The following is a 13,616-nucleotide window of genomic DNA, read 5'->3' on the forward strand; positions in this document are numbered from 1 at the left end:
AAAACTGAAATAAGTTGGGTTGTTTTTTTTTTTTTTTTTGAGCTCCTAAATGTATGGCAATTTGTTATGGCAGCAAAAGAAAACTACTACACATAGGTTCAGGGAAAAAAATGAACTTCATGAACTTGAAGTTAGCTAGCCTTGATCTTTTTCATTGTAAAGGTGAGAGCAGTGCTGTTTCTGGCTTTCTGTACTCCAGGGAGGAATCTAGAAGTCCATGTCCCAGATCTTCTTTTTTGACTTGGAGAACCCTGGGCGGAAGCTGTCTCTGTTTGGACACCATTCAGTAAGACCTGGGGTCAGATATTCAGTGGGACTGGATATCAAGATTGTAGGAATTTAACTATTGTTCTAGGAAGTGTGTACTAATGGGTGTATGTTTTAGAACTTAGTAATTTTTTTGTAGTTAAAAATACTTGAAATTGTTCTTTCTGGTACAGTTTTAAAGCTGATTTTCATTGATGTCTCTTTCAATATATTCACTCCCCTAATTGTATATTACAGAGGGAGACAGCCAGTGGTGTCCTCGTTGTTAAAGTAGTTATTTGCATCTGGAATGCAATATTCAGGAATATGACTGCACAAATGAGTTAGTTAACAATATTCAGCAGAACTAGAATTTTGGGATGATGTGGATAATGAAGTTTCCTTTTAATGAGAGTACCATTTGTAATTTATAATTTTTAAAGTATTTTACCTGTAATGTAAGATTTTTTGTTTGTTATCCATAGAAAGTATTGAAGGTATTCCCTAGTGGGAAAAACAAAATCCATCAGCCGTTTTGTGACTGTTAAAGCATTTGCCTTTCTACAGAAAGGGATCATGTTTCATTGACCTTTAACTTTAACCCTAATGACCAGCACAGACAGGGGCTTAAAATTTATCAGCTGAGTTAATGAGTGAAACGTGAAAATAGTGTCTAGCTCCACTCAGGCCATTCTCTGTTTCATTCTGAGGTTCCCAGAACAGTCCTCACACTTCTGTAATATACTGCTTTGTCCTCATTATTTGTGTATTGGTCCTGTTTTCTCTGCTAGACTGTGAACTGCTGGTATTATCTATGCCCTCATCTCCCATGAAGAAGGTACTCTGTATTGAATGAATAATGTGACTGGTTAAATTAGGGACTATTTCAACCTCTCTGGCCCATTCATTTCTTTCAGATCTTCCCAATGATGTACACGTGAGGCAGGTGATTATTTAAATCTCAAGGGGTATCTTGGTAGCGTAGTTAAACCAAAAAATTTACCAATGCAATCAAGATAACTAAAACAAACTACAAACTTAATGTTGACACTGAACAAACAACTTTTAAGGTGGACAAATAATTTTATTTTGTGCATGCAAATACATGTCAAGTACTGCAAACTTTTTCCATCAGTTTTCTCTCAAACACTGAAAATCATGATGCTCTATTCTGTGAACAGCCAAAGCTAATATCTCTTCACTTCAGTGCTACAGCAAAAACACACAGAATTCACTCTTTGCTATTCACTATCATCACAACCCTCATTGTTCCATCTCTGCCCTCCCCCCATATACAGGCCTTACGAATCCTAGCCTTCCCCCATTTAATCCTATTCCTATAGCACAAAGGGAAACATTACAATTTGGAAATTCAAATTGAAATAAATGGAATAGAATTTATTCCCATATATAGTCCCCATTTCATTGTACAGAATTATTTTAAATTATAGTTTTAAATAGAAGCTGAGTATATGCCTTAAAAATGAGCATTAAATCCATCTTAGAGATGGTGCCTGCTTTTTACATGATGGGTGTACACCATCTTTAATTTCATTTACATTTCAATCGAACAATAGATTTGCAAAGAAAATGTCTAATACAGACGTAAAAATATTCACACTAGAGCTTCACAATCGGTTGTACAATTGACAAACAGGCCTCTTTTCCCAAACTTTCCAGCTAAGCAAATTTATAAAATGTAATCAATGCAACAAGAAAAACATTTCTCTTTCACTTCCAGGGAAAAGAATATGCAATAAACAGTATAAATGCAGACAGCAGTTGCTGCAAGCTAACCACGATACTCCCAAGTGGCTGTACAGTGGATATGTGCAGTACGAATAAAAGCCACATGTGTTGTATCACAACTACAGTATAATTGTTTGCCCAGCTAAGAGAATGCATGCACTTCCATGCCTTGGGTTATAAAGTGAGGCCTAATTCTTGACAGATTGATGGAATATATGCAAATGACCTTGGCTTTTGGCAGTACTAAGTGCAGCCAGTGTCTGTGTTCCACTGGTTTAAGGATATTTAAAAATTTTTATTTAAAAAAAAAAAGAAAAAACTGCCAATTTTAGACTTGGGGGAATAACTGCTCTCGGAGTAAAAATAGGACTCCACTCAAATGTGGGGTGTTCTGATTGGTGGCCTTGACTCCTTGTATTCCCTTGCCAGCAAAGGGATACAAAGAAACCGCTAGTATAAAGGAGTGACTAGCAAATTTATTCAGTTTATTCAGAAAATGGGATACTCCTTGAGCATGTTTATTTGTGTTCTGCTTGCAGAAGGGGTTCTTATGTGGAAGGAGTTACAGTAAGTGATCCCATCAACACTCTTCATTCACTAAAACACAAGAAAAGTTCTTCCAGGAAACTAACGTATAGTTGCAATGCAACTTTTCCCTTGAATGACTAGTTACCAATACTGGTGACAGTCTGCTCAGAAAATGACCCTAAGAAGCTAGGGAAGAAATACTCAGATTCAAAATTGAAATCACATGCTGAATCTGATCATTACAAACTCCACCCCTGTTAACAAGACAACATGAGCTTTAACATTTAAAATGCAAAAGCAAGCTAGACTGTTTTTAAAACAATGTTTTCAAATGTTTAGATAATCCCATTTTAAATACCTACAAATTGTTGTGCATCCTGTAATTTTCTCAAGGCAGTGTATAAAATTGGGATGTGTTTTATATACTTAGAATTGGCTAAAAATTTGAGTGAAAGTGACCACTTCCACACATACAAATGGAAAATCTCAGTTCTAGTACAGGAGATTCCTTTCATTATTCTCTTGTGAGAGTAAATAGCTACTAGGAAAAATATCAGTGCCACTGACCCACTGAAGTACCTTCTCTTGAAAATTATGATGCACAACTTTCACGCATGACACTGGTTTACCAGATGGTACTGAAAGTCATGGCAGGAAACGCAAGGGAATCTGCTTTGTTCAGGTACCAACTAGACAAAATACACATAAAATTTTCTCAGAATTTAAAAATGAAAAGAGACCACAAAGGAAGAACTACTGATGCTACATTCCCAGTATCTGAATGGGAGGCACAGGGACTTCAGAGTGGGACTCAGAAATTAAAACTAAAACACAAAAAGTCAAACCAAAACACCCACCGTTTTCCCACTTTCCAGACCTTAGACTAGTTTTTCATAATCATAATTAGAACACAGGCCAGATACGCAGAATTTAGTTACCAACATGACAAATTTCCTCTCCTACTGTTTATATCCTTTGATTTCAAAGATACATGCATTACAACATGTTGGTAAAAGGGTCAAATAACAGGGAGTGCCCCCAATTTTAAAAAGTCACATTCTGGGTCTAACTTGTAGTCTTTTCCTCTCCGATATCATTAGGTACCTTTTTGAAGAAGGATCATATCAACTCTTCTTTCTTCTAAAGTGGCAGAGAACCAATGTTTACTTCACGTTAAACACACCATGAGAAACAGAAGATGGCAACTACATAAAGGTTGCAATACAGAATAATCCCAACACAGAAATAATTCCTATGTTGTTAGTGAGGAAGAGAGTAAGTTTTTAAGAACAGGGAGTTATTGTTTTATGGGATCACCTGCTGCAAGACAAGCATTATTTTAGTATAAATGTTCTGAGACATACCAATAAGGTTGGCAGGTATATACATACACTGATGCAAATGTAATTTCACTGGACAAGTAGGCAAACACCTAGCAGTTTATCCCAACCCCCTCCAGCAGAGCACAACCAAGTTTCGAAACTTCAATTTTAAAATTAAAAAGATAAGGTTAAATACACAAGATCAATTTATGTAGTATATATTCACCCTCAGAACGTGCTGAAGATGTTTTGCGTAGTTCTGTTGCACAGAGGGTTCTTTCCCTGAGGGCACATAAGGAGCTCTCAAACTGTTAATAGGTCTCTATTTTGTAACAAAATAGCAATTTTAAAATCTTAAAAAAAAATACATTACCTTCAACATGGAAGATCTCACTATTTAAATATCCATGAAATAGACATACTGGTTTGCATATCCTTTTTGGAAATACAAACAGCAAATAAAGTACATTGGAAGCATTTCAAATGTAATAAGCGCATATTTATAGAAAGGTTCTGATATAAATTATAATAATCATGTTCCTGTAATATCCTAGGCTAATTTATAATGTCGGAAATAAGTTAATGTAACATGGTTTAAAACTCTTGTTCCTACTCATTTCAGGTTAAAGAGTGAAATAAATAAAACGTCTTTGTAGGGATAGGGGGGCACTGGCCATGGCAAAAAGGTACAGTACTAACCAAAGGAAACTAAGTCAAGGCTACTATGCTGTTATGCTACAAACATCGTCATACATTTGAGTATTAAATAAATGTGTAAGATCTTCCATACTGACACCAGAATATCAAAACTACCCCTTTGTTTCTCAGGTATATTTACAACTTATCAGTCACCTTATGAGCATGTTCATTAAGACAGATATCAAACACCAGTATTTACTCATTCTGATCAAGAAATTTCAGGGAAATGTCAACCCTCCCACCCCTGGAAATGTGCACAAAACTTTTTATCAAAATCTTATCTGATACAATGCTGTGGTTTTGTAAAACAACTAAATAGCTCAGACGACCAATAACATGATCCTGTTTAAGCATCTTGCTAGCAGGAAAAGCCCTTACATACAGTACACCTGGTGAAAGATCAGCTTGGCTTAAAATATTCCAGTACAATTTTCAGAGTAAACAACTTCACAGAAGTTAATTAAAAAAATAATAGTAAAAGTGAAACTAATCTTAAAGAAATGGGGGAAAATCAAAGACACAAACTATAGGTAAGATCACCAGTTAAGGAATGCCCAGCTTTTGTTTTCAAATGTGGACTGAAATTTAGGTCTCAGTAAACTACCTCCCACGAATCTGGGGCGTGGCTGGCTGAGCACGCTGCATACTTTCACATGCCAAATCAAAAACTTTTCAGTCACATTTTAGCAGGGCAGAAATTATTCATGTTAAACTATGAATAAAGGTTAGCCAATGTTCTATTATTACATGGTTCATAGTCTTATCAACCTAACAGTCAGAAAACAAGGAAAATTAAACCCCAACATGAAGTAACAATAAACAATATTTAACCAAGATAATGCAATGAACATCCAAATTAATTAGTTTAAATTAAAAACCCAGCAATACCATCTCGTTAGTCAGTGCAAACGCTACATACAGGGTTTTCTCAAGAAAGCTGAAAGCACCTGATTCTTTTGCCAAGTCATCAGATTCAATAATGTACAGGCTTAAATCTGCATTTTAAAAAACTGCCATTACATTAGTGCATAATTTATCAAAATTGTAAAAACGATTCTGCATAACTTAGGAGAATTTAATATCTAGTACATCAGCTGAAAGACTTAGGCACTTGGTTATATATTTAATTACTTACTTCAACAAGTAGCCTGTGTATAAATATTAACAAAGCAGAAACTATTCTTGAAAAATGGAATATTGAAAAAAATTTTAAATGCTACAGATAAAAGCACTGCACCACACTCCTACATATAATGCAGTAAAGAAAGCTAGTATATAACCCTGTAAAATTCTATGGTAAGAACGTCTAACTCCACTCTTCAAAATTAACAAAAAAAGAAAAGAAAAGAAAAAGGAAAAAAAATCCATGCAAAGTCCCATGAAAAAGATAAATAAAGCAGCTGGAATGAGATGGAAATTTCTCTCAGTGAAACATAAAATAGAAATAAATAAGTTAATTAAGTCTACTTTCACTAGATGTATCATTGTAGGATCCTGCTAGTTTAATAACTGAGTTGTTAATTTTCTATAGAAGCCATTTAAAATAGGAAATGGCTCAGTTACTGCACCGGATTGCTACAAACTCATAAAAAGCTGCTTGAAGCTTAAGTTAAATGTCCAAATTCCAATCACCTCTGGAAAGTGAACGTGTTACCCTAGTAAAGTAAATTTTCTTTTTTTTTTTTCATAATGCTAATGCAAGAGGGCTTGAAGTATCAAAGAGTCCACAGGAAATGGATGCCCCCAGTAATATCTTTTTTTTAAAAAAAATATACATTATATAATATATATTATATATATAAAAAGCTAGTGTAAATGCTTCCATGGTATGGTCACAAATTTGAAAGATGAATCTCCTTTCAGCTGTTAACCATCTTCCCATTTGCAACAGGTTTTAAAAAGTCGTTCTTATCTTCAGACATGACATGAGTTTTCAGAATGAGGTTGCCAACACTGACAGATGTGGTGATGGGGAGGCAACTTGCATTGCTAATGGACACTGGGAGTGGCTGGCTAAAGCAAGAAGTTACCGGCAGAATTGTTTTTTGCTCCTCCCTGAGAGAAGATAAATGACATTGAAAACAAATTAGCTGTAAGTGAAAACTTTTAAGAGTAACCATACATGATGATAAGTAAAAATTTTAACAAACTTGAAGAGCCCCTAGCAAAGAAAGGCATGTCTTTTTCACTAAAAAGTATCAGAGGTCACAAAAAAAGTTCCATCTTCCAAAAATTCTAATAAAAAATTAGAACACTGGGTTAATTTAAGGCCAACAAACTATCAAGTTCAAGACTTAGCCCATATTTTAGGCAGTAATTATCTTTCTATAATAAAATAGTAAGGCTAAGAAAACCTTAACATGATTTTTAAAAAGGGAAACCTCATTTAGGTTTTAATTCTCCACTTTATAATATGGAAGTATGGCTATCAGATTGAGGAAGGACAACCTGACACTGGAGAATAAAAGTAAACTTTTATACTAACAAAAAGCAAGTTTTAGAGGCTACTAAAATGGACTACTTTGTTAGTTCAAATTTACCTCTTCTCTCCTAAAAATCCAGACAAACGAATCACTGCCTTATTAAATAGTCCTCCCCTCACAGGATAAAACCAAAAATAAACTTAACACTGCACCTCTTTCTCTTTAAATATTCATGCGCTATGCCCACTGGTTATGAGTTTTATGTCCAACACTCACAGAATCACATGGTCTTCACCTAAACTCTGTCTCTTCTGCTCCAGAGGCTCCTTTTGGTGCTGCTGGACTGGATGTCCATTTTCTACTGCTGTTCCATTCAGCAACTGATCATTTTGAGAACTGATACCAAGCTGTATGTCCAGGATCTCCTAGGAAAATAAAACATGGATCCTTCAGTATGAAAATATTCTGTACTCTAATTTCCAATGGAGTAAAGCCTCCTAAATATCTAACTGTGGTACTCACCTCCATCTGTTCACCTTGTCCATCAGGTTCATCAGTATCAAGTGCTGAAAGCTCTAACTCAATATCCCTATCAGGCTTAGTATCAGTTGCATCTTCAGTATAATCACTCTGTAATTGAGAAAAATACTGATTTCATATCTGTGGAAACTGGGGCTTCCCTTTTAAACTAAAATGGGAATCCCAATGATTGATCAAAAAAAAGAAATCTGAAACTACAATTTTATTTCTACTCTAAGTTTTAAAAGCAATCATCTGCCAGAAAAAGCCACACTAAGCAATGACATAAACCAACAAGCAGCAGCAAGCAGCAAACACACTAGGCATGAAGGTGAGAGGTCCACTTTCCTTACCTCTCCATTTCTCAGTTCAATTTCTTTGCTTAAAAGATTTAGGGTAAGGTGACGGCCTTCATCCAGGGAATTCCACTTCTGTTGCATGGCCAGAGCATTGGCCTCCCTTTGAAGAAGCAATGAGTTACTCTTGGCCTATAAGTTAAAAAAAAAAAAAAAAATCAAGTCAGCTTCTAGCCATAGCTTTCAAATGTCATTCTATTTTCAAAAAATTCAAAGCTGAGTGACACAGAGCCTACCTGCTGAAGCTCAATGCTCAAAAGGTCTCCAGTACTGGAATGCTTTCTATGACCAGATAAATCAGTAACAATGAATCTGTCCCTTTAAAGAAAAATAAGTTTACTGTTATAAAAGTGAAATAAATGAAGCAACTAAATCAGTAATGACTATATAATGACTTATATACAATAGTTTTATGTAACAGATCAACCCTGATAGTTTCAGTCATCATTCCAAATTTAAAATATTTTTCAGAAATTTGTTAATACCTAAAACTAACAAAGCACATTTCATGAATAACTGGGGACAGGCTCTGTACTCTGAGAATACACATACAAGTCTGAGACGAAAGAATCCTAAGGAATTAAGAGCAACATTACCGTTCAATATAGTGTGCTGATGATGCGGCCTCATTACCATATGAACTCCACCTTGAATCAACAGCATTGACGTAAGGGACATAATCTATAGAAATGTAGAAAGAAACAATGATCAAAAAAGTGAAAAATCAGATACAGAGGTGAATGCACACTTTTCGAAAATATCCATATTTTATCCAACGAGCCATGTTCTCCTCCTGCCTAAACCATTTCATTCTGAGTTTACTGTGGTTGTTACATGGAGGGAAATGTTCTGTACTTAACAAAGTCAGGAGCATAACAGGTGAAGTAGCAGTTGAACGGGTTACCTGATACGCTGATGGGCTTAGTCGCACTTCCTTGGGAAGCAGTGGCCTGTACAGGATCCGTGGTGTGGTAACCTGTACGGGAAGATCGAGAAATTGCACCCCATTTTGAGATGATAGGTCCATCACTGAAAGGAATTATTGGATCTTCTTCTTTTGTCCTTCTCTGAGTTTCAAATAAATGCACTCTTCTCTTAACATCTCCACTGTCCAGATCCTGCATAAACCAAAGAAAATCAATAAAAAGACCGACCACTGGCAATTACTTCAGTTAATAAGTACATGCTTTCCAAAGATAGGTAATAAAGGTTTCTGGTAAATTTAATGTTAGCTGCAGATCTCAGTGATAATCCAACATTTATTTTAAAAACACTGAACTATGCTCAAACAACTTAACCATTAAATGTAATTTATTTCAGACTTACCTAACTATAACTCTGCTGCTTACAGGTGAGTTATATAGCAACAATACGAAGATGAAAGCAATCTTTCTAAAACTTGAGTCAATACGCATGATAACCCTTGCCCCTCCCAAATCATACCATTAAGACAGCATTTGAATTAGCAATTACATCTCTGGGCTCTGAGTCGATGGCATTTATACAGGAGCCTATGGTGCCACAAGACCAAGGAGAATAATGGGAAAGATGATCTTCTTCAAATTTTGTGCCACTCATACTTTCAGAGAACTGATTTAAAAAAAAAAAAAAGGAGGGGAGGGAGGCATAGGCAATTGGTAAGAAACTTCAATTTACAAACTTATAACTAACATAAAGTAACTTATAGAATTCACAGCACTTTACAGTGAACAATTAAATTAATAACAATATAAAAAACTGTCATAAGTGATCAATCGCATTTATACTAATTGTATTTTATATTACATATTAAAAGAAAATAGAATGCCTTCTCTTTTTTACTCATACAAGAAGTCATACAAGAATTCATAAAGAACCCCTGAACGATACTATGTAGACAACCAACAATTATTTATAACATGCCTCTAACATGGTACAAGGTCTCGAAAAAGAACAAGCAAAACACACATACACATGCACAGAGATCTAGAAATACACTTTTCTATTAAGCAAGTGGCAATTCTAGCACTCCTGTCAAGATGTTTAGCTGCTCTGAAGAAGTCTAAGCTGGATGAGATAAATTTGGATCTACTTTAGAAATTCAATGGCTTACTGAAATATTTATGGATGGAAAAGTATGATGTCTAGGAATACTTCAAAATAATCCAATAGGAAGGGGGAGTACAAACGAAACAAGACTGGCTGAGTTAATTATGGGTAATGGGTACATGGAGTTTATTATACTATTCCATGACACTTTTCATAATGAAAAGATTAGAAAAAAAATTCTACATTAGAATTTTCTGGGATAGGGAATAAACCAGTTGAATCAAAACAAAACTTAATGGTTTGCTCTAAATTTAACAGTACAGAAAGGATACACTGAGATAATCCTGGTATAAAAAACTTGTTTTGTAATGAAAAGGACAATAATTAACAGTGATTTAAAACACCATGAGTAATACGGTAGGCATTTCTGCACCTCTTGTGAAGTAGGGAAGAAATGCCTCAGATAGACCAGAATTCAAATCCAAGCTACTTATGGGCTGACTTTACTAGCTGGGCAAATTACTTAACTTCTCTGAGTAGGATTTCTAACCTGCAAAGTGTAGATAATACCTGCCCCCTAAGAATTCTGTAAGAATTAAATAAAATAACATTACATAAATACTTAGTACAGTGCCTGGCACAAGTAGGTGCTCAATAAATGGTGGATATAAATTTTGTTATTAACAGAAACCATAAATATAATGAGAACTATACTGCTGAAAAGATTTTAAATTCTTGGTGGAAAAAGGACTATGATTTAGTGGTCTTCAGATTCTCACAATGCCTAGTCATAGGGCTTATATATTCAACATTTATTGAATTAAACTCAGATGCAACCAAACCAATGCAAAATACCCAACATAGCCAACCCTGATTGAATGAGTGCTCTCAAGTCATTCGCTGGACCTATCCCTGCAACATCAAGCGATTAAAACCTTTCTTACATCAGTGCGGAAGTCTACACTGAATAGAGGAGAAGGTGGTGTTGGTGACTGTGTTGCCACAGGAAGAGTTGAAGAGACAAGAGGTGCTTTCTGAGTGTGGTACTGTGCCCACTGCTCTGGCTTTCTTCTCATCTGCTCCTCGCAACTGGTCTTCAAATGACCACAAGGTTCCTAAAAGGGGATAAAAGAAACAATCTTAATCATCTAGGGAGTGGTAAATAAATTTAACTATGCTCTGTTGAAATAATGTGAACACTTACTATATTGTTGGGACCAGAAAAAAAAAAAAAAATACAGTAGGGAGGTCACCCTAGCCTATTCTCCACACACTTAAACAAAAGGCTTAAATATTTAAATGATGTTAAAAGTAAAATATGAGAACTTACTTTTCTGTTTTAGGAAAAGTGTGGGGATACTAAAAACAGGCCCTGTCTTTGTATCTGGAAGATTTTTTAACTTTCCCATCAATTTCCTATCCAAACATAACATTTATTGAGCATTAATATGTAACAGGTCCAATTCTAAGAGCTTTGTTTCTTCTGATTTAATCCTCACAACAGCCTTATGAGGTAGGTACTACTATTATTTCCATCAAATGTGAAAAAACTGGCATAGAGAAGTCAAGTAACATCCGTAAGTCACACAATTATTAAGTGGACGAGCCAGGATATCTCGGTATTCTGACATCAGACTCTAGACTCTTAACCACTATACTATAGTAACGATTGTATTTCCATTATCACTTATCACTTACCCTTGGTAAAGGCACAGTTGTCCTTGGCTCGCTTGGTGGCTGACAAGCCACTGAATAATACCCATCTAATGAGTTATATCTTTCCCGCAAAGACGTCTGATACACAGACGAGTGCATCACATCCATCGGAGGTAAAGAATTGCTTCTAATAATGTCATCTCGTTGGTACATAGGTGGGCGCCAGATGCGCCTGCTGTCGTACACAGGAGCATACATTCCAGAGGGTACTGGAGGAACTGGTCCATACGGCTGCGGAGGAGGAGGTTGGTAAGGAGAAGAATTCATTCGATCTCGAGGGGAAAATGTACTGTAATGATCGGCATATGGCATGGAAGCAGGTGGGAGGGAAGACTCTGGAACATTACTGGACCTCACAAAGCGAGGAACACAAGGAGCCACACCAGCTGGTACTGTTGGAGGTGGTGGGTAGTATCCTTGAAAATTGGAAAGAGGAATATTTAATGTAATCTTAGTAAAATTTAACATTTTATAATAGTTTACGTTTAAAGCAGCCTTTAATGTGGGAAAATAAAATAAACTTTGAACTTTAGTTACCCTGGTTTAGAAAGAAACTACATGCTTTCAAGACACCACTATATGAAAATCATTAATGTCCAATATTTTGTTAAACTGCTCCTTAAAAACACATGATGAGGTATAAACAGATGGCTGGCAAATTTCCTTGTAGGGCATTTACTGCCACAGGTTTTGGATTAAAATTATATCATTGATTACAATGACATCATTGATTCGTAACCTTTTTGGGAACAGAGGTTACAGGCCTCTTTCATAATCTATATAAGTTGTGAATTGTCTTTCTAAAATTATATACGTATATATAAACCAAACATTTAGTATACTATTTCAGAGGATTTACCAAACTCCCTGAAACTCATCCATCAACCCTGTATTTGACTCATAGGAATGAGAACCTTAAAACTATTGACATGTAGAATCACAGATTCTTAGGACAAGAAGAAAATTTAGGGGTCATGTAGTCCAAAGGACTAATTTTTTAATGTAGATATTCTAGACAAATATAAATGATTCACTAACTTATTACAACAAATGTAACATTACAGCTTCTTTTTCTCTTAGAATTATCTAAAATTACTTACCTGTCTGTGGGTACTGTGGGACTTCAAAGGGTATCTGTGTCCTTGGATCTTGAAAATACTGAATGTTTTCAGAATGCTGAGGATACACTGGTACTCGAGTAATAAACGGGCTGGATTTTGGAGGCACAGAATTCAGCTCTGTTCCAACATTAGAAGGCCCAGCTGAGGTAGCCGCTACATTACTTACAGGAGTCTTGGGTGGAGAACCAATTTTACTGGAGAGAAAATTTAACAAGGGCAAATAATAAATCACTGTCTATGACTGTTAAGTCTTCCTCAGTAAGAATTTTTCATAAACTTTTATTAGTGACCACTAACAGAAAACACTTCAAATATTTCCATAGTGACAAATAAGGCAATGAATTTCACTGCCACTTTACACAGCTAATTCATAAGATTATAGTAACAGACCTCATATTCTGGTGAGGCCAAAAAGCAGAACAACACCAAACATGAAACACAAACAAATCCCAGGCACAGTGTACCCCACTAGTCTCTTTTTATCCATAATTTAAGCAAAGATTTTTCCTATTGGAAGTTAAAAAAAATTCTGTTCAATAACTTCTCAACAGAAACAATACAGTCCACCAGTAGAATTCTTTGGGACAAATGAGACAGGTACATAAAGGAAGAATTGTTCTATTAAGAGCCAGATTAGCTGAAATAGATTTCTTTCGTTGAAGAAAGGCTATTTTTGTCCATTTTGTTCCCTGCCATATCCCTAAGACCTTTTTTTAAGAACAGTTTCTGACAAACAGGAGGTACTCAGTAAATATTTGTTAGACAAATGGAAAAGTTCCTGCCACGTAGTAGGTACTCAGCAAACATGTGCTGGATGAACGGAATGCCAATGAAACGGTTACTCATTAAACTGATGCAAAACACACAAGCTTTCTATCTTCTACATATTTTTTAAACACAAAGGATTTT

General features: G+C 35.6%; 1 protein-coding gene across 2 annotated transcripts in view; it reads right to left on the reverse strand.

The window, feature by feature from the left end:
- Positions 1-1,309: 1,309 nt before the first annotated feature.
- Positions 1,310-13,616, reverse strand: part of RC3H2 (ring finger and CCCH-type domains 2) — a 48,146-nt gene continuing 35,839 nt past the window's right edge. The window contains exons 11-21 of one of the 2 annotated variants that reach the window (XM_074362177.1): positions 12,687-12,901; positions 11,569-12,002; positions 10,815-10,985; positions 9,286-9,432; positions 8,747-8,960; positions 8,439-8,523; positions 8,079-8,160; positions 7,840-7,974; positions 7,490-7,597; positions 7,244-7,392; positions 1,310-6,599 (exon numbers count right to left, since the gene is read on the reverse strand). In XM_074362177.1, coding sequence (XP_074218278.1) covers positions 6,404-6,599; positions 7,244-7,392; positions 7,490-7,597; positions 7,840-7,974; positions 8,079-8,160; positions 8,439-8,523; positions 8,747-8,960; positions 9,286-9,432; positions 10,815-10,985; positions 11,569-12,002; positions 12,687-12,901 — 1,936 coding nt within the window. In that variant the 3' untranslated portion in view covers positions 1,310-6,403. The remainder of the gene's footprint in view (positions 6,600-7,243; positions 7,393-7,489; positions 7,598-7,839; positions 7,975-8,078; positions 8,161-8,438; positions 8,524-8,746; positions 8,961-9,285; positions 9,433-10,814; positions 10,986-11,568; positions 12,003-12,686; positions 12,902-13,616) is intronic. The other variant, XM_074362178.1, reaches the window with a different exon arrangement.

Source organism: Camelus bactrianus, chromosome 4, assembly GCF_048773025.1.
Source record: "Camelus bactrianus isolate YW-2024 breed Bactrian camel chromosome 4, ASM4877302v1, whole genome shotgun sequence".
Taxonomy (NCBI): domain Eukaryota; kingdom Metazoa; phylum Chordata; class Mammalia; order Artiodactyla; family Camelidae; genus Camelus; species Camelus bactrianus.